General features: G+C 43.1%; 2 protein-coding genes and 1 non-coding gene across 3 annotated transcripts; all 3 read left to right on the plus strand.

The window, feature by feature from the left end:
• Positions 1-3,580: 3,580 nt before the first annotated feature.
• Positions 3,581-6,148, plus strand: LOC9270385 (uncharacterized). Its single transcript, XM_026020485.2, has 2 exons — positions 3,581-4,776; positions 5,724-6,148. Exons 1-2 carry the CDS (start codon positions 3,657-3,659, stop codon positions 5,747-5,749), a joined length of 1,146 nt encoding a protein of 381 aa, XP_025876270.2. The 5' UTR covers positions 3,581-3,656; the 3' UTR covers positions 5,750-6,148.
• Positions 6,149-9,158: 3,010 nt separating this feature from the next.
• Positions 9,159-10,317, plus strand: LOC136351859 (uncharacterized). Its single transcript, XM_066304281.1, has 3 exons — positions 9,159-9,788; positions 9,872-9,952; positions 10,093-10,317. The coding sequence occupies exons 1-3, from the start codon at positions 9,159-9,161 to the stop codon at positions 10,315-10,317; spliced, it is 936 nt and encodes a 311-aa protein (XP_066160378.1).
• A 4,869-nt stretch (positions 10,318-15,186) lies between these two features.
• Positions 15,187-16,495, plus strand: LOC107277427 (uncharacterized). The gene is made up of 2 exons (XR_010735079.1): positions 15,187-15,721; positions 15,934-16,495. It is a non-coding gene; the product is annotated as an uncharacterized protein (transcript).
• The last annotated feature ends 5,672 nt before the right edge of the window (positions 16,496-22,167 follow it).

The raw sequence follows: 22,167 nt of genomic DNA on the forward strand, positions 1-22,167 counted from the left end.
CTCCTCTATGGTCCATCCGCCGCCTACTCTTTATTGTGACTGCGATTTTAAAAATCGAACATAACTATCGTTGGAATTTATTTTTTTATTTTCTAGAAGTCCCACCAACCGTCGGCAGCAATGCAACTACACTCCTATACGTCTCGCCCGCTGCTTCTCCTTTTTATTGTCATTGAGATTTTAAAAATCGAATATAATTATCACTAGGGTTTTTTTTTTTACTTTCTAGAAGTCCCAGCAACCGCCTTGCCCGTTAGCTTCATGGCCTGCCTGTCGTCCCTCCTTTTAATCGTCATTAGGATTCTATTTGGTGTTTTGTAAACAGTTTTTATATATCTTATCAACCGCCACCACTCTACTCTTTTATACGCCTCTTACTTAATTTATCTCGTCATGTGTTTTAGATGGTCTTTTTTTTTCAATAGTCTTTATTTTTTATCACCAATTTTAGTTATTTGTAAATTGTATTCCTAATTGAAATCTTTTTTTTCTTTTTCTAATTTCAGAATTTATTTTTTATTTTGAAATTTAAGTTTTTTCAAAATTGTATTCCTACTTGAACTCTCTTTTACTTTTTCTAATTTTGGATATTATATTATTTTTAATTTTGAATTTTAATTAATCCCGTATTGGATTCTTCTTTCAATATTGCTTATTTTTAATTCCGAATTTTAGTTAATTTTAAATTGTATTCCTACTTGAACTCTTCTTTTCTTTTTGCTAATTTTAGATTTTATTTTTATTTTTATTCCCAATATTAATTAATCTCGTATTGGGTTCTTATATCGACTCTTCTCTCAATATTCCTTATTTGTAATTCCGAATTTCAACTATTTTTAAATTGTATTTCTAATTAGACTCTTATTTTCTTTTTCTCCGATTAATGTGGGAATTTCTAGCCCCCACAACGAACGTGGTGCCTCCTTTCAAACTGTTTTAATAATATAATAGATAGATATTAGAACTAAGCCCTTCTAACCATCTAAGGAACTTATTAAGGGCTGGCAAACATACATACTAATCCCTCCGTTTCAAGTTATAAAATGTTTTGATTTTGGTCAAAGTCAAATTGCTTCAAGTTTGACTAAGTTTATAGAAAAAATAGTAATATTTTCCACCCAAGGTAAATTTATTATAAAAATATATTTAATTATTAATTTAATAAAACTAATTTGGTAATGTAAATATTACTATATTTGTCGGTAAACTTAGTCAAATTTGAAACAGTTTGACTTTGACCAAAGTCAAAATATTTTATAACCTGAAACGGAGGGAGTACATACATTCTACTTTCCCCAGTTCCATGATTCTTAAGTTTTGAACAATAACACAGTCTACAAAATATATCTTTTACTATATTTTTATATTATAATATATACAATAACTAAGTATATTCTTTTACTTTTATTACAATACTTTGTGAGATAAGTCTATACATTTTGTTTTTAGTAAATTATAAAAGTTTAACCTTAATGTTGTTCGAAACGTCAAGAATTATGTCAAGAATTATGGAACAAAGGAATAGCTAATATTGTTGCTTAACCTAGCTGAGATATATCCAAATTTGATGCAATCATTTCTGTTAATTGATTGAATGATGCTGTCATTCCATGGATTTGCTTTGTCACTGTAGCGTTTCATATAGTAATTCAATTACTCCCGGTTAAACTTTGAATGCTATGCGCATGGACAGGCTTGAAATTTTCTATCTACATGGGGATAGCGGTCAGCACAAACAAATTTTCTTTTGTGATAATACACTCATGTATTCCAAATTAAACCGGTTGCATGACTAAGGTGTATTTCAAACACCTTAAATTTGTATTCCCAATTCGGGAACTGGTCCGTCCACGTGACGCGGTCGTTTTTTCGCAAGACTCGTTATTCAGGGGGTGTTATTCAGGTGTATACAAGGCTCGTTAGACTCGTTATATAGCGGTGTAAAGTTTCGACGTGTCACATCAGATATTATATAGGGTGTCGTATAGGGTGTTCGGGCATTAATAAAATACTAATTACAGAATCCATTAGTAAACCACGAGACGAATTTATTAAGCCTAATCAATATGTCATTAGCAAATGTTTACTGTAGCACCATATTGTCAAATCATGGAGCAATTAGGCTTAAAAGATTCGTCTCGTAAATTGGTCGCAATTTGTGCAATTCGTTATTTTTTTAGCATATATTTAATACTTTATATAGGTGTTCAAACGTTTATGTGAGAGGGTGTAAAATGTTTATGTGGGAACTAGAGAGGGCCTCAAAAGATCACTCCAACAGCGTGGATTTGACATCATTGTGCATGGAGGGAATGCTCGAAAGATCATAAGATGATCCTAATTCAGATTCGTAATTTGTTTCTGAGCCGGAGGAAATATGTCTGAGATTATTTTTTGACAGATTAATGTTGAGGTAAAGGATTAATGGTTATGATTAGCTGAGTTTAGTAGGATTAAAAGTAGATGAAAAAATGAGATGAGTTTAGGCCTTGTTTAGGGGGTGTTTGGATACAGGGCCTAAACTTTAGTCCCTACCACATCGAATAAATTTGGAGTATTAAACATAGACTACTTATAAAACTAATTACATAAATAAGAGCTAATTCACGTGACAAAATTTGTAAGCCTAATTAATATATAATTAGCACATGTTTACTGTAGTATCACATAGGCTAATCATGGATTAATTAGGCTCAATAGATTCATCTCGCGAATTAGTCCAGAGTTATAAAATGAGTTTTATCAATAGTCTACGTTTAATATTTATAATTAGTGTCCAAACATCCGATGTGACAGGGACTAAAAGTTTTTAGTCCCATCCAAATAGGGTCTTAGTTCCCAAGAAAAACTTTTCAACCTGTCACATCGAATGATGTTTGAGATATTTAACTATTTGCCACTTTTAGATGTGGCAATTAACTATTTGCCACTGGACCACCATACCATAGACACACGTAGACCCACATGTCATTGAGATATGTGTGGCAAATAGTTAAATGCCAAATCTAAAAGTGGCAAATAGTTAAATGCCCTCGAATGTTTGGACAATATATGGAGTATTAAATATAAAAAAAACCTAATTACATAGATTACGTGTAAAATTGTGAGACGAATCTTTTAAGCCTAATTACGCCATGATTTGACAATGTGGTGCTACAGTAAATATTTGATAATGATGGATTAATTAGGCTTATTGAATTCGTCTAGCAGTTTACCGGCGGAATCTATAATTTGTTTTGTTATTAGACTATTTAATACTTTAAATATGTGCCGATGTGACACACAACTTTTCACCCCTAAATCTAAACACAGCCACAAGTTTTCCATCAAACTTCCAACTTTTCCATCACATCAAAACTTTCCTAAATATACAAATTTTCAAATTTTCCGTCGTGTCGTTCTAATTTCAATCAAATTTCTAAATTTTAGCGTGAACTAAACGCACCCCAGCCAAAAAGGATTCTTGCAGTCGTGTGTGCACCTAGCCATTTTCCTACTGCCACAAGTCTCCCACGCTCTGTCGTCTGTACAGTGCTGCCCTGTATTTGCAGCCTTTCTCCGCGACAAGAAATCCACCCAATCGCGCGCAAAAGCAGCAGCGAAAAAGCGCTACATACATCGCCCCCACCCCCTCGCCTCCTCCACCGACTCCGACGATGGCGGCGACGGCGACAGCCACCGGCCGCCGCGCCGCCCTGACGTTCCGCCGCCTCTTCTCTTCCCACTCCGCCGCTCCCGCTCCTCCCCCCCTCCTCGGCCACTTCCACCACCCCGCGCCGGTGCCTCCCAGAGGCTGCCCTCCCCGCCCGCACACGCTGCTCACCGTCCCCGCCTTCCAACCCCTGATCACCGCCGCCTCCTCCTCCCCGCGCCGCCTCTCCCTCGACTTCGTCCCCGACCTCTCCCACTTCGTCCTCCTCTACTCCCACCTCGGGCTCCTCCTCCTCCGCCACCGCGAACGCCACGACGCCTTCCTCGTCTGCGACCCCGTCTCCCGCCGCCACGTGCTGTTCCACCCGCCGCCGGTGGACGAGTACTCCAGTGGCGGGATATTCAGCGCCGCGCTCCTCTCCCGCGACGACGCGGCGGCGGGGGACCCCGGCGGCGACGGCGGGGGGCTGCGGTTCGGGGCCGTCTGCGTCGCCGTCAACCTCGGCCGCCCGTGCGCCTGGGTCGGCACGTACCGCGACGGCGAGTGCCTTTGGATCTCGCGAGGTCGCCATCGAGTTCGACCCCGACTTGCTGGAGTGCCTCACCGTGCGCGCCGCGGGGAGCCTGTACTGGCACATCCGCAACAACTCCTGGACGCTCGCGCTGGACACCGCCACGCTGCAGTTCTCCTTCCTGCGGGCGCCGGCGGCGATGTGGGACTCGACCTCCCACCACAGGTACCGCGTCGGGGAGATGCCGGCGTCGGACGGGCGGCTGTGCGTCGCCTCGCTGGAGCCGCCGGGGCTGCTGGAGCTCTGGGTGCGGGGGAGCGGCGAATGCAGCGACCACGGGTGGGTGATGGAGAGGCGCGTGCGCATGCTGGAGGTGCTCGACGCGGTTCCATGGCTGCCAAGAAACGTCCTGCTCCGGCACTTGGTCCTCTGGCTGAGCGACATCGACGCTGGCCGCACCGGCAAGGTGTTCATCGCCACCGCTGGATTCGGGCGCTTCTCGTACCATCTGGACACCGGCGAGATGGAGTGCTTGGCAACAGAAGACGGCATGGAGTACGGCCAACCCATATTCCCCTACATCTCGGCTACAGCCGATGGCTGAATTTTTCAGGTAATCTGGGTTTATCTCTTTTCAATTGTCAATGCAAATGTTAGTTTGATTACTATGGTGATTCTGGTGTGATTATGTGTGGTTTAAGAATTTGCCTCATAGTGTGATTATGTGGAGTAGCTGAAAGTTCTTTACAAGTAGTAATGTGATTCCATAATCCATCTGCCTGAAATTAGCTGTATTATGTTAGACTAACTCAATATTAAGTGCGTTTACCCCTCAATATTTTTTATTTCGCATCAGAATCTTGATAGATACTTTGCTCGGTAGTTTTGGCTTATTGCAAATCTAATCACTGCTTAGAAATAAATCTATATGTGGCTAATCAATTTTCCCTGCATCCAAATTTCTTTTGAACTGTTACACTCTATCATATTGTAACTTTGAATTTCATTAGGAGTAGACTTTCAATATATGTTCATGAGTGGAAATGTCAAGAATAGTTACCAATATCAACTATTTTCATTATCAACTCGTGGATGTTCTTGTTAGTTTAAACTTAACATGGTGTATAGATTGGCGTAAATAACAATGTTCTGCTTACAAGTCCATATTCAAAAATTCCAAAGAAAAATAATAGTGAACATCTTAGAGTGCAATTCTGATGCCCAGAGAAGCTAGCAACTCCCTAGTGAACCCACGATGCTGAAATGTTTCAATAACAAATCCATTTTTTCTTTTATGGATGCAGTACATAGTGTTATGCAAACATAGAAAAGTTCAATTTCAAATTTATCCTAGATGTTGAGATACAAATAAGGACAAGCATTCAGCATGTACTGTTCAGAATGCATTACAGTACCACTTCTCATTTTATCTATGATGAGTTTGAAATTTATTTTTTCAGGTTTACATGCATGCAAACACCTTATTTGTTTACATACCATTTTTCCATTGTTTGATTCGCATGAAACTGCTAATAGTTGTGTGCATTTCTTATGATTCAGGGTGGTGGATTGGTGGTAGGAGGTAACAGCACAGGTTCCTTTTTGGGGGTCTACAGTCAGCTCAGATACTTGAATTTGTGGATAGCTATAGTTCAGAAGCTAGGAACCTCTAATTTTGTGTGTCAAGATGACAACGTCTAGGTGGGGTTTCAACTTACTTAGGGAAACATACTCTGGACCATGTGATACTCCGAATACACCAAACTATATTCGGTAATTTACTCATGTCCTTAACAAGGATAGTTTGACAGCAATCTATGGTTCTATCTGGAGGATTTAACCCCCAAACTATGTTATGCATGATGGGAGTGCTTGTTATCTATCCGTTGTACTCCGATGATTCTGATAATCTCTCTCCTAGCTTGTTTTATTTTGAAAGATATTACGGTGAGATGCCTTAAACTATGATAAATCTTCTTGCGAAACACTTCAGAGTGCTTTCCTTTTGGAGTGACTAATTGGGTTTATTGTGATCATGCATTTGATCCTATCTGCACTGTATCATCACTATGCAGATAATCAAGTTGCCTATAGATGACACTGCTGCCATATACTCCCTCCTTCCCTAAACATTTGACGCCGTTGAATTTTTTAAACATGTTTGATCATTCGTCTTATTCAAAAAATTTAAGTAATTATTAATTCTTTTCCTATCGTTTGATTCATTATTAAATATAGAGTAAAATACATGGGCGGTCCTTAAACTTTAGCGTGGGTGTCACTTAGGTCCGTAATCTTGTAAATTGCTCAGTCAAAGCCACCATCTTGGTTTAATGATTCATACCAGGTCCAAACCCCACTTGACCAGCTCTGACCGCCGACGTGGCACGCCACGCAAGCACCCGATTTGCAAATACCCCCCTCCGCAACAGTTAGACTCGGAATAATTGCAATAAACCCCTTATCACTACAGTAGAGCCCTGGACCCAACCCTAAAATCCCAAATCCGTCGCCTTCCACACATTTTTCCCCAATCGTCGGCTCAGGAGGGAGGGGAAGCGACGAGTTGGTGACTCCGGGGATCGTCGGCGGCGGCTGCGATTCGGGCGGTGCATCCACTTGCGCGAGTGGCGGCGGGTGATAGGCGTCGTGTGCCGGCTCCCTCGTCGGTGTCGGCGCAGAGGCGACTATGGACCTCAGCTTGAGGGGAGAAGCTGAGGCGGCACCCGTGTACCGTAAGTACCGAACTTGCTTGTGATGTAGCAATCATCTGCATTCTAATCGTACTGGGAAGTAAGGTTATTTATGAAATGTGAGATGATGTTATTTGGGTAGTTAGGGTTAAAGCTAGGGTTTTAGTTGGTTGTTGATCGATTTGTTTGCCATCGGTAGGCCCTAATTCGAAGCATTTCACAATTGAGATTCATCATGGTGGATTTTTCTGTGGTATGGGAGTCAATCGCAGTTATGTGGATGGCAAAGTTAGCTGGTTCGACTATGTTGATTCTCGGGAGTGGGGTAGTTCTCTGCACTTGTTAGATTTGGTTGCTATGCTGGGTTATGCAGAAGGGCCAAGACTGAAAGTGTATTGGTTGCTGCCTGGGAAGAGATTGGCTGATGGTTTGCGAATTGTGGACAGCGAAGTAGAGATAAATGTAATGAATTCAGTGTGCAACAGAGTTAAGAACTTTGTCCTCTATTTGGACCATAGTGACCATGTTTTAGGCAGTAGTCAGGAAGATATCATCCTTAGCCCAACCTCTGAGTTGCCTAAAGTAATGAGCCCTGTTAGAGGTTGTCAGCAGAAGGAACATGGGAACCAGGGGGGTAGTAATGTAGGAGGACCAGTGTGTGTGGTTGTAGATGAAGAAGCTGAAGAAATACAAGATCATGGTGATTATGACAGTGATGATAGTGAGGCTGATGATTCAGACTTTGTAGACAGTGACTATGAGTTGCAAGATGATGATGATGACATATTTGAGGATAATGTGGATGGTGATGTGGTGGACCAGGGAGTGGCACCTAAGAAGTTCAATCAGAAGAAGGTTGCAGGTAGCAAGTTCAAGGGGAAGGAAGTAGCTAGAGAGGAAGAATCATATGAGGAGTCAAGTGATGAAGAGTTCTTGGAGCTGCCAGACAATCCAAATGAGATCAATTTGAGGTTCAAGTCTTTTAACCAAGAGGATATGAATAACCCTGTTTTTAAAGTTGGAATGGTGTTTCCTTCTGTTGAGATGCTTAGAAAAGCAATCACTGAGTACAGCTTGAAGAATAGGGTGGACATCAAGATGCCAAGGAATGATAGAACAAGGATCAGGGCTCATTGTGCAGAAGGATGCCCTTGGAACATGTATGCGTCATTAGATAGCAGAGTGCACGGTTTTATTGTGAAGACCTATGTGCCTCAGCACAAGTGTAGAAAGGAGTGGGTTCTGCAGAGGTGCACTGCCAACTGGCTTGCAGAGAAATATATTGAGTCATTTAGGGCAGATTGCAAGATGACTCTTTCTAGCTTTGCAAAAACTGTTCAGAAAGAGTTGAATTTGACACCTTCAAGGAGCAAACTGGCTAGGGCTAGGAGGTTGGCACAGAAAGAGATTTATGGAGATGAGGTTGCACAATACAACATGCTGTGGGACTATGGGAATGAATTGAGGAGGTCTAACCCAGGCAGCTCATTTTATCTGAAACTTGATGAGGGCAAGTTTAGTTGTCTTTATTTCTCTTTAGATGCTTGCAAGAGGGGATTTCTGAGTGGATGCAGGCCTATCATTTGCTTGGATGGGTGCCATATCAAGACCAAATTTGGTGGACAATTGTTGACAGCAGGTGGCATTGACCCCAATGACTGCATATTTCCAATAGCAATGGCTGTTGTGGAAGTGGAATCATTTAGCACATGGTCCTGGTTCTTGCAAACTTTAAAAGATGACCTTGGCATTGTCAACACCTATCCTTGGATTATCATGACTGACAAACAAAAGGTATCATTGCTGTTTGTAATCATTTAAATATTGCCATTGCAGTTTCTAAACATGTCATTGCTGTTTGTAATCATTTAAATATTGGCATTGTTGTTTCTAAACATGTCATTGCTGTTTCTAATTATTTAAATATTATTTGTAGGGTTTGATACCAGCTGTCCAGCAATTATTCCCAGATTCTGAGCACAGGTTCTGTGTCAGGCATTTGTACCAGAACTTTCAGCAATTGTTCAAAGGTGAGAATCTTAAAAATCAACTTTGGTGTTGTGCTAGATCTAGTACCGTGCTAGAGTGGAATACTAAAATGGAGGAGATGAAGGATTTAAATGAAGATGCATATAACTGGTTAGGACAAATGGCACCAAATACCTGGGTTAGAGCATTTTTTAGTGATTTCCCTAAGTGTGACATCTTACTAAACAATAGTTGTGAGGTATTCAACAAATATATTTTAGAAGCTAGAGAGATGCCAATACTGACCATGTTGGAGAAGATAAAGGGACAGTTGATGGCAAGGTTCTTCAACAAACAGAAAGAGGCGGAAAAATGGCAGGGCCCAATCTGTCCCAAAATTAGGAAGAAATTGTTGAAAATTGCTGAGCAGGCTAACATTTGCTATGTGTTGCTGGCTGGAAAAGGTGTTTTCCAAGTAGAAGAGAGAGGGAGCACATACATTGTGGATGTTGTGACCAAGCACTGTGATTGTAGGAGGTGGGACCTAACTGGCATCCCTTGTTGCCATGCAATTGCTTGCATTAGAGAAGATAGACTACCTAAAGAAGATTTTCTTCCACATTGCTACTCTATCAATGCCTTCAAGGCAGTCTATGCAGAGAATATCATGCCTTGCAATGATAAAGCCCAGTGGCAGAAAATGAATGGACCACATATATTGCCTCCTGTGTATGAGAAAAAGGTTGGCCGGCCAAAGAAAAGTAGAAGGAAGCAACCACAGGAAGTGCAAGGTAGAAATGGTCCCAAGTTAAGCAAACATGGGGTAACTATTCACTGCAGCTATTGTCATGAAGCTAACCACAATAAAAAAGGGTGTGAGCTGAGGAAGAAGGGGATAAGGCCTAAGAACAAGATAAGAAGAAATGTTGCTGAAGTCATAGAAGAACCTTCTGCCATGCCTCAGGTTAACTCTTAAAATTCTACCATTTTGATTGGCTTATTACAACCTGTTTAGCTTACCCTTGAGTTGCCTATGCTGTGTTACAGGAATTAATGGGACCTATACCAGGTGGCTCTTCACTGATGGATGAGGTCAATGACAATATGTTGGATCACATGTTGCAAGAGGTAATTTTCTTGCTAAGGGCAGTTTAGTTGACATCTGATTTAGTTCACTTTTTTGGATATTTAACCACATGTTGCATTTCTACCAGAACTGTCATCCCTTCTAACTAATTTGCTCTCATATTATACCTCAAATCCTGTAGGCATCACAGCCCAGTCAGCTAACTCAGGAACATGGTCCACTACCTGATTGTGCTTTCATTCAAGATAACCAACCAACAGCTAGACCAGTGGTATTAACCACATCAACAAAAGAGGGTAGATCACATATGACCAAGGCTAAGAAGAATGCAGCTGGTACTTCAAAGAAAAAGAAGGCAAAAGAGGGTTCAAAGGATGTTGCTGCTGCAAAGAAGAAGAAGGCCTGAAGGAACATAGTGCTTCTGCAATGAACCATGCTTGTTCATAGATCATATGGGTACTATAGGATTACTTTTGCTTGCCAACTCATGTTCATGGCAAGAAATAGTGGGAGATAGTGGATGTGGATGTGTATTTTGGATATGAATGTTGCTGCCATGTAAATGTGTCTGTTATGCCATGACAGCAAACATCTGTCTTATGCTCTTTCTGGATGTGCTTTTGGATAAAACATTACACTGTCATGCAATGAAGTGGTTGGTTCTCAGATCAATTGTCCTTTTGATTTATGGCATATATGTGTATTGATGCAATGTACCTGTCAATTTGATTTATGGCATATATGTGTATTGAATCTGATTTAGTACCACAACCAATTCTCTTTGATTCAGTTAACATATCCACAACCAATTCTCTTTGATTCAGACTTTGTAAAACCAATGACTGCATATTTTTGAACCTGTATTCAAAACCTATCATTCCACACAAATTTGAAACTTAAAATGCTAAATATTTCAGTACAATTGCCAACATTCCTCATTATTCAGTTCTGACCACAAGTTGGCAAAACCAAAATACATTCAGCATTCTTCATTCCCCATTCAATTCCACCTTCATTTCATCAAGAGAACAACCAGAATACATACTAAAATAACAACTCCAAATAACCCTAGAACTAGCATGCCCTTCACTGCCAACAATATTTCTCTACCAATGGGCACTACAGCTATCAATTTCTTCTCTATTTCATCTTGTCTCACAAAAGCATCTTCATCCAGATCCACATTCTGAGCAGTCTTCCCATATGTGCCATCTTGTCCAACAATGAAGCCATTCCTCTTCAGATAATTGATGTAGCCTTCTTCCCAATACCAAAAGTTACACCCAGATCCATCTTTCTACAGAAAGAACAAACAAACTCAAATCAACATAACTCCGGTAATTCCCAGTTAACAAATTGGAACAAAAAAAAAACTCAAAAAAGAATCACCTCATGGTCAGGACAAGTGTAAAAAATACGGCCTCGATTAGCATCTGTCTTTGCTGTGCATCTCACGATGGTCTTCACATTGCATGAGGGGCATGTGATCAACGGTACAACTAACCTCCTTCGGCGACTGCTTAACAACGAAGTGCTTGCAGACGCCATGGCCGCAACCTCGGCGTCTCCGGCCAAATCCATGCCGCCTCTGGCCGAAACCTCGCCGCCTCCGGCCGCAACCTCGCCGCCTCCGGCCGCAACCTCGCCGCCTACAGGCCGCCTCACACCGCCCCCACGTTGCTATTCCCCACTTTGCCGCCGCACACCGTCCGCTTCTCGCCTCAGCTGCCTCAGCCGCCCAAGCCGCTAACCCTAGACTAAGATGGATGCGAGTGATTTGGGATTTTTTTGCTGTCCATGAGTCTAACTGTTGCGGAGGGGGGTATTTGCAAATCAGGTGCTTGCGTGGCGTGCCACGTCGGCGGTCAGAGCCGGTCAAGTGGGGTTTGGACCTTGTATGAATCATTAAACCAAGATGGTGGCTTTGACTGAGCAATTTACAAGATTACGGACCTAAGTGACACCCACGCTCAAGTTTAAGGACCGCTCATGTATTTTACTCTTAAATATACTATTATGTATACATATAGTTTTACATATTTCACAAAAGTTTTTAAATAAGACAAACGTTCAAACATGTTTTAAAAAGTTAACGACATCAAATATTTAGGGACGGAGGGAGTACACAATATGGTCTGTTTATATTCTCATAATCAGTTGATCAATTACTTGGGTCCAGCTATATATCAGAGTATGAGACCAATATTTCCTTTGACTCGATTCTGTAACGGTGACTTTTTTTTGGGGGGGATAAGGGATTGCATTACTCAGCTAAAGAGTCATCACACACAAGATGTGAGATGAAAGTACAACTATCATCCGGCCAAAACTCCGTGAGAGCTTCACACCGACCTCTATTACCTAAAGTATGGCTGATGGTATTTTAAGTTCTCTGAACTTTTTGAATTATGACTTCCCTGTTTCCTGACAATCGTCAATCTCCGTGACGATGAAAGCTGTTTACGATCTCACCGTGCGAGGCCATTTGAAGCTATGAGTAATCTGTATCAATTATAAGAAGACTGTAAGATGGAATACCAAATATGCAAAGGTATAATTGATTTGGGACTAATACGCTTAATGAATAGTAGGTGAGAAAAGTCCCAATAGTGAAATGGTGTTGACGTTGACAACCCTCAAGGTGAAGCAATAAAATGACATTCCTAGTGGTGTATTAGTCCTAGGTTGCTTACGAGTAGGATAGGATGCTTGGAGAGACACCCCCCCCCCGACTTGGAGGAGTGAGCACTGCTGGAAGGCCAAAGCTGTGCTATAGCAGGCCTGGAGTGCTTGTAGGCTTGGTCTTGTTGGCAGTAGCAATGCCAAGCCATCGTTGGCGTGTCTCTAACCCATGAAGCGCTGGAAAATCAGCCCAAGGCTACTCCCTACACAATGGTCCTTACCTATTTTACATGGACTTAATTGGGGGAGCAACTCTTGAGGCAACATAGACCACAATGCAAGTGACCTCAACTCATCAACTGCGCCTCTGTTTCCCAGGCCAAGCAATATATTCCTCAACTACCCCTCTATTTCCCCAACACATTGCCTCCTTCCCACTTCGTCTCCCTCCCAAGTCGCCGCTTTTTCTCCCCATCCGCCGTGTCTCCTCATATTCTCTCAATCGGGCTCACCGCACCGCCAAACACCATGCCCCGTCGCCGCCGGTTCGTGACAATGGAGCTCCGGAGTGGGACGGTGCTGCTCCCACCCGCCACGCCATGTCGCCGATGACCATGCTCCGCCGCCGCTAGGGCACAGAGATGGAGCTCCGAGCCCAGCTGCCTCCCGGTCGCTACCGGTCCACGATCGCCAGCTGCCAAACGTTGCGCCCCAACTTCGGACTCCACGTCGTCGTGGGCGGATTTGGTGGCTACTTGCCGACCGTCAATCCCACCGCTCAATCTAGAGGATGAGCGTGTTGCCGCCGGCTCCATCCGCACCGCCGGACAGACTTCCTCCACGCGGGCTGCCGTTGCCTGGGCTCGACTCCACAGCGTCCGCCGTCAGGGCTTGATGACGACGGGAGGCTGGACCGCCTCTACACGGACACCGGCCCTGCCTCGCGCCACCACGAGCTCTCCTGGCGATCGCTGCTGGGTCTTCCTCGATCTGGAGTCTCCGGAGTGGACTAGTTGGAGGAAGAAGAGGGGCCGGAGCGGAGGAAGAAGGCGATGGCGCCGGCCCTCAATTGGGACTTCTCCGGCGGGGAGCACCTCACACACTGAGCCTGACGGGGCGGGAGGGCGATTTTGGGGATTCGTTCTCCGCTGCGGTGCGATGGGACAACGACTCCAGAGCAACGACCTCCACAGCGCATGCGTCCCTCGAGTTTCCTACGCCGCGCGCCCTCAATTCAGCGAAAGAACTCGCGGTTTAGATAAGGTGCGAGCGGCTATGCGAAGGCACGAGCGAAGGTGACACATCTGCGCAGGTAGGACCTGGCGGTAAGGTAACTCACCAGGTCGACGCACTGTGAAGAGCCTTACAAGTTACAACAGTCAGCTCACTACCTCAGCTCCCAGCCAAAAAAAAAAAAAGAAAAGAAAAAGAAAGCAGGGCCAGGGCGGCATTCTGCCATGAAGGTAGCAGAGGCAAGGGCAGCACAGCATACTGGCCAGCCATAGTAGGCCAAAGCATCACTCAATTTGGAGAAATTTAAGGATTTGCCATTAAATTCGCTAGCCTTTAAGGATTTGCCACTTAATTCATTAGCCTTTCAAAATTTACCATCGAGACTGCGAATTTCTTAATTTTGTGCCACTTTCTCCTCTTTTCCTCGTTACTCTTTCTTTTTCTCGCGTTTTCTTTTCTCCCGAGAGTTGTAGGACGGCATTGCCCCTGGCTTCTGCGTACAGATCGATTGAGATTAGGGAGCAGACACCGACGAACAAGCGCCGCCACCGCCACACATCCCCTTCCGCCGCCGCCAATAGACAACCCAACCCCGAGCGCCTCCACGCCACTACCGTCCCGCCGCTGATGCCGGTGCCCACCGCTGGCAGCAGCACTGTGAAAAAGAAGCACCCAGTCCCATCGCTGACGCTGGTCACTTTTCATTTGTAACATAAAATTTCTCCTAATTGGATTATGGGAGAAGACTTGTTACGGGGGAAAAAGCAAGTTTTGGAGAACATTTGTTGCAAAGAAATCAATTTGTGCTAGTCCTATGTATTTTCGCTCCCTTCTGTTTGAACTAGTGCTGTGAGGGAAGAGTATACGTTGTACATATTTTTTTTAAGGATATGTTTCTGAGAAATGTCATGTGTGTTCAAGATGAGAAATTGGTGAATCCAATATGCTGTAATTTTGTTGGAAATTTTCACAGCTGTGATGGGCGGTGCGACGCCGTAGCTTCGCGTCTCCCCTGCGCGATGCGAAAAAGAACAGCGAGCAGAAGGATGGATCGGTTCGATCCAATCGATATGTACGCAGGAAGACAGAGACAATACCGTCCTACAACTATCGGGAGAAAAGAAAACGCGAGAAAAAGAAAAAGAAACGAGGAAAAGAGGAGAAAGTGGCACAAAATAAAGAAATTCGCAGTCTCGATGGTAAATTTTGAAAGGCTAATGGATTAAGTGGCAAATGCTTAAAGGCTAGCGAATTTGATGGCAAATCCTTAAATTTCTCCTCAATTTGTGGAGCCTGGGGTGCCAAATAGACTAAAGAACTTCAAAAGCCACAAGCTACACAGTGCAATGTGGCCTCAAACCGGATCCATTCCTTATTTGGCTACACACATTTGGCTACTCAGCCCACAGTGGGCGTGATCGAAGCTTACATAGCCGAGTTCTCCAGCGAACGCGAAAATACGTGCGTGCCCTCAAAATCGGTGTGGTCTCTGCCCTTTGACTTATTCTCGCTCGCGAGTCACGACCGAACGCATCGCCTCCTCTGTCGCCGCACACCCTCCCATTCTCGACAGCGCCGCCGCCTCCCGCTCTGAGCCGCCGCCGCCTCCTTCTCCGAGCCGTCGTCGCAGAGGATGAGAGGAAGTCTGCACGTGGCGAGTTGCCTCTCCATGTCGAGGAACTCACCTAGCGACGTCGCAACAGAGCCGCCACCAGCTCCCGCCGAGGCTGCGGCTGCCCGGCGCTGGCGCCTCCTCCTCCGCTGCCGCCACCCGCCCGCGCGCCTCCTCTCCCCCTACTCCTCCTCCTCCTCCCCCGCCGGTCACGCCGCCAGCAGGGCCCTCTCCCTCTCCGCCCTGGCCAGCTTCCTCGCCGCGCGACGTTGCCCGCCGCCGAACACCGACATCCTCCTCCCCCTCCGCCGACTACTCACCGTCCTCCGATCTCGACACCGAGGTTAGTTTGAGAGGTTATTGGCTTGTGGGTGTGTGGTTTGCATTTTGTGGTTTTGGCCTGTTTGGTTGGTTCTTGCGGTAGCCTATACAAGAATTGGTCTTGAGGAGAATTTTGGGACAGAGTCTCCAGTCATGCATGACAATCAGAAGTGAAATTAGCGATTTTTATTTGATGTTTGATTTGCATCATGCATGCTACCACTGTTCTTGCAGAGATGCTGTCTGTGATTGGAGGCACGGGAAAGAAGGCGACGCCGAGGGCGAGGCGCGGGCGAGGGCGATTCCGGGATGGCGAAGTCGAGGGCGCGCGCTGGAAACGAGGGAGAAAGCCACTCATCCCACAGCGCGCCCGCGAGGCTTTCTCCCTCCGTCGCGCGGCTTGAAAATCGCCCAAGAACGGGTTGCTTCAGTTGGACGCGCGGTCTTGCTTTGCTTGGGCCCGGCTGCAGACGTGGATGGGATTTTGCTGGTTTTGCCGACGTGTGTGGCTCAGGCTTGAATGCCACGCCGACGCATTGTAAAAGCCCTAACACAAGAAAGACCCTGTTTAGTTTCAAAGTTTTTTTTTTCCAAACTACTAACTTTTCATCACATCAAACCTTTCATACACACAGAACTTTTCTATCACATCATACCAATTTCAACCAAATTTCCAAACTTAGGTGTGAACTATACACAGCCAAACTCTTGCTGGTCAAGTAATGTAAAAAGCTGCACTTTTGACCAAATTGGAAACTGCATTCCTGCAGTCCTGCTACAGTCAGCTTCATGCGTATGTCCAATGTTTATGATCATATAGATACTCCCTCGGTCCCCTAATATAAGGGATTTTAACATTTTGTTTGCACTGTTTGACCATTCGTCAAATTCAAAAAAATTTAGAATTATTATTATTTTTGACTTACTTTATTATTCAAAGTAGTTTAAGCACAACTTTCGTTTTTTATATTTGCACATTTTTTTAATAAGACGAGTGGTCAAACAGTGCAAGCTAAATGTCAAAATCTCTTATATTATGGAACGGAAGGAGTAGTATTAAGGTTGGTCCCACTGTTTTTAGTGTTATTGCCACAATGTTTGAAACAAGATTAGACTTTAAGATGGCCCCACAAGTGTACAATCCTATTACTTTTTTTTATGAGATAATCCATGAAATGCCATTGACAAGCATCCAAATCCCAGAAATGCCATCGACAAGTATGAGTTCCAAGAAATGCCATCGTACAAACAACTTTGTCCCAAAAATGCCATCGCCGTTAGGGTTCCGTCCACTCCGTGCCGTTAAGTTCTATAGGATGAACAGTGTATTTAACAGCGCAAAATGGACGGAACCCTAACGGCGATGGCATTTTTGGGACAAAATCGTTTGTACGATGGCATTTCATGGAACTCACACTTGTCGATGGCATTTCTGGGACTTGGACGCTTGTCAATGGCATTTCTTGGATTATCTCAAAAAATTTTTATCAATCATGTCAATTTCTCCTCCTGACATCTATTTTAATCCGTATATTGTCACTATAAGGTGGTGTTTGGTTGGAGGGGCTAAAGTGGGGCTAACCTTTAGTCCCTCTCACAAAAACATAAGTCCCTATGGGACTAAATTTAGTCCCTAGTTTCCAAACACCCCCTAAGACCTTATAGCCTCTTCTTATGGTCACATTGTGGTTCCAACGCATACTCCCTCAAAAAAAAAAAAAAAAGGACGGAGGGAGTACTAGAGGCCCTAGCACATGCACAGCTCTACACTTCTGCAGCTCACCTAGCTACAATACAGTTGTAGTACAGGCATGGTTCACGGTGAAACTGATCCATACCTAGTGGGCGCACGGGTGCTCGTTGTAGGCGTGCGGGAGAGCACGGCGGCGCCAAGGAAGCGCCGACGGCCACGCTAGCGGTTGTCCGACAGCGCGTCGCACGGGGGTTGCGGGAGCAGCTCGTGGCGACGGGAGCCAGGGTCAAGGACAAGGATGCGGGGGAGGATCCTGGAGGAGAGCGATGCTGGGAGGAGCAACACGAGACCGAGGTGGACGTCGTACATGGTGAAGCCGGAGATGCCGCCTTAGCCGTCAAGGGAGAGGCGCGGGGAGGAGGCGGCGGCATCTACAGGGGCAAAGGCGGCGGGGTGGAGGTCTGGAGGGTGACCCTGGACGCCACTAGGGGCACTGTACGAAGCGTGTCGGCCGGGTGGAAGAAGTAGCCGAGGAGTAGCGCTCGCCGGCGCGGCGCCAGCGGTGGCAGGCAAGCGGGGGCCAGGCGGCGGAGGATGTAGCTGAGGGTGATAGCGCCGACCCTTGTTGACGCCGCGGCCAGTGGTGGCGGCGTTTCTGATGCCATTGGTGAAATGAAGAGGAGGAAGGAGGGTTCTGGAATCTGACGTGGACAGCAGGAGAGGAGGCCACTGACTGTGTACTCGCAAGCGACTAAAATAAATTCAAGTTCATCTAAAAAGAAATTACTGCTCCACGAGGTCCTCCCTCCATCCTATTTTAAGTGCAGCCATGAGTTTTCGTCTCCAATTTTGATCATCTATCTGGTTTAAAAAAATTTTATGACTAGCAATGATGCCCGTGCGTTGCAACGGGTAAAGGTAATTTTAATCATGCATACTAGTGGGAAAAAATATAAAGGAATCATAATCATAATAATAATATTAATAAAATGAAATTGCAGTGACCTTTGGTCGAAAAGATAAAAATATATAATTAATTTTCCATTAATTCCATTAGCTAAAAAAATATAATACGAAATAGGAAAAGTTATTCTCAAATTTTAGCAATTTTCAAAAGGATTAAATAGAGCAAACTAATTATATAAATGAAAACAAATTTAATCACCTAAATAAAACAATTAGACCTGCAATTGGAAATCTGTTACCAGTTCATTTAAACATGAGCCTGCGGGTATGTGTGGCATATATCTCTCACTCGTATGTCGTGGTCCTTTTTTTGACATAGAAAAAAATGCCAATGTGTTGCGACGGGTAATTAAAATTATACTCCCTCCATCTACTTTTGATAGTCATATTTCTAAATCTGAAAAATTTATTTTTGATAGGCATATTTCAATTCAATAACCTATCATCTTAATGACTTTCTCGGATTTAATGCATGACTCTTCATTCTTCCACACAAGATTGGCTACATAGGTATTGAGAAATGTAAATATTAATGAATCGCTTGTTTACGAGGAATGACTAGTAGCATGTTTAAATAGATAATAAGTAGAATTACTTATCCTTGGTTTATGTGCCAAGATGAAATATGACAATCAAAAGTAGAATCAAAAGTAGATGGAGGGAGTAACAAATATAAAAATATTATATGATTAAGGTTTAGTACTATATGATATGAGCTCTTTAAGAAAATATATTCATAATAAAATAAAAAAAGTTCAGCTGAAGGGACCTAAAGTGAACTTGTTCCATACGGAGCATACACGCGGTCCATGAGGCGGCCCACTAATGTGGGCGGCCTGGGAATAGAATCTGGGAGGAACAACTTAAGCAACCTAAAGTGAACTTACTCCGTGTGGGCAGCCTGGGAATGGCTTCGGCCTGACGCAGGAGAAGCCAGAGCCGTCCGATATGATAGATTGATCCCGACCTATATAAAAGTTCAACAGCCCAAACCCTAACCCTAAAATCATTTCCCCTCCCTCCTCTCTCTGTCTCAAAACAATGTGGTGGCGGCCCGGCATATCGACATCCCTGAGACGGCGGTGGCAGTTCGACAGCAACGGTGACACCCTCCCCTTCCGGCGTCGGTGTTTTCTTAGTGTTCTTGAATCCGATCTTGTATTCTTGTAGTAGTGTTTTCTTTGAGATTTAGGTACAAATTTAATGCGGTCTCTCATTATTTTTTTTCTTTCTTTTCTTTTTCTTTTTTGCCATCGGAGAGGGATTGAAGCGGGGTCGATCGCACGTGCGTTGGAATTTTTTTTTTGACGGACGAAAACTATAACCCGTAAGCCATACAATTTTTTTTAATTAGGTATAAATAGATATTGGAATTTCCTTTCTTTTCATGTTTTTTCGCCCTTTTTTCGTTACTACGGATGTCGGAAACGTCTTTAATTTTTTTTTTACCGCGTCAAATATAATCGGATTCGATTTTTTTTCGCCTGATTTCTTTTTCATGCTCTTTTTCACGGACGGACAACGGAAACACCTTTTAATTTTTTAAAGTAGTAGAGATGGAGATAGAGATACAGATGGAGATAGAGAAAGAGAAATGGAAAACCTTTTTTTGCAACTTTTTTTTTGGAATCGGACAGAAAAAAAAATTTACGCTTGTTTTTTACCGCGTCGATGGAATCGGATTCGATTTATTTTTTTACCACGTCGCATTTTTTTTAAACCGTGTCACATATAATAGGATTCGATTTTGTTTGGAATCGGACAAATTCTTTTTTTTCGCCCTTTTCTTTACTGCTTCGACAGAGTTGGATTCATTTAGATTTTTTTCACCTTTTTTTCGCCCTTTTTTTACCGCGTTGACGGAGTCGGATTCGTTTAGATTTTTTTTCCCTTTTTTCGCCCCTTTTTTTGGATCGAACAGATTTGTTTTTTTTCTTTTTTTACCCGGTTTTTCCCCCTTTTTTTTGCCTTTTTTTTGGATCTGACAGTTTTGGTTTTTATTTTTATTTTTTTCGCCTGTTTTTTTTCGCCAGCAGATTTTTTCGTTTGTTTCGCCCTTTTTTTGGATCGAACAGATTTGTTTTTTTTTTCTTTTTTCGCCCGGTTTCTTTCCGGACGACAGAAGCACCTCTTATTTTTTAAAGTAAGTAGAGAAGATTAGTATTTTTATTGTTATTACTCCCCCGTACAAAAATATAAAGGATTTTATGTGGACGTGACATATACTACGACTATGAATCTGAATCTGGACACGGAGCGATTCATAGGCCTACGATATGTCAGATGCACCGAAAATTGCTTATATTTTGGGACGGATAGAGTAGATGATAAAACATGAATAGTACTTTATGCATGACTTATGTTTTTATTTTTTTAAAAAAAAATTCAAATAAGACAAATGATTAAAGTTAGACACGAAAACTAATGGTTGCGCTTAAAATGGTATGGATGGAGTACAAATTAAGATTTCAGTGTTCAAAATTTGTGCAAAAATATATAGTTCATTTTTTCCCTGTTATATATCATTGGTCTATAAAGTTTTATTCCTTAAATACCTCCTACCTATCACATATTAATAGTATGTGATCAATTGGTTGAATGACATTGTTCTGGACCCTGATCAGAAATGGATCTTCATGGGGGACTTTAATTTCATAAGATCTGTGGAAAATAGAAATCGTCCTGGGGGAATATGAATGATATCCTAATCTTCAACGAGGTAATCAGTAATGTTGGATTAGTGGAGTTACCCCTCAAAGGCAGAATCACCTGGAGCAACATGCAAGACCAGCCTCTCCAGCAGCAATTAGATTGGGTTTTCACTTCTCCATCCTGGTCTATCAGATACCACACACCAAGGTGCATCTCTGACCATGCACCTTGTGTTATCAAAGTTGAAACTTCTGTCCCTAGATCAACTATATTCAGATTTGGAAACTTCTGGGTTGATATTTCTGGATTCACTGATGTGGTCTTTCATCACTGGAACCTGCCTATCCCCTCCAATCCTACAACTGTCCTAAATGCGAAAGAATCTACGAAGATGTTTGAAATATTGGAGCAAAAGATTATCTAATCTTCATACTACCATATCTAACTCCAAGGAGATACTTTTACAGCTAGATCTACTGGAAGAGAAAAGACCTCTCTTTATTCAGGAATTTAACTTCAGAAAGATCATAAAGCTGCACATCCTGAATCTGTTGAGATACAAAAACGAATTCTGGAAAAAAAAGGTGTACCATTCGATATGTCAAATTTGGAGATGAGAACATCAAATTCTTCCAAGCTTCAGCCACTGATCGTCACCGAAGAAACAAAATATATCATCTTTCCATAGATGACAGCATCACAGTAACCTCCCATGTCGACAAAGCTTCAATTCTGTACAACACCTACAAAGAAAGAATGAGTACCTCTGCTGAACTCGAGATCTTCATAGACCTTTCAACCCTGATTCAAAGAACAGACAACTTGGAAAGCCTATCTCTTCCTCCCTCCAAAGAAGAGATGGACAACATCATCAAGAAAATGCCCACAGACAGAGCTCTTAGCATAGATGGCTTCAATGGCCTTTTCCTTCAAAAGTGTTGGGATATTATTTCAGAGGATTACTATAACCTAGCCAAGGGTTTCTTCGAGGAACAAATTTCTATCCAGAATCTAAACACCTCTAACATCAGTACATCACCCTCATTCTGAAAAAGCAAAATCCAGAGTCGGCTAATGATTACAGACCAATTGCCCTTCAAAACTCCTCTCTAAAATTTGTGACAAAGATCATGGCTGAATAGACTTCAATTAGTAAT

Source organism: Oryza sativa, chromosome 9 (genome assembly GCF_034140825.1).
Source record: "Oryza sativa Japonica Group chromosome 9, ASM3414082v1".
Lineage (NCBI taxonomy): Eukaryota > Viridiplantae > Streptophyta > Magnoliopsida > Poales > Poaceae > Oryza > Oryza sativa.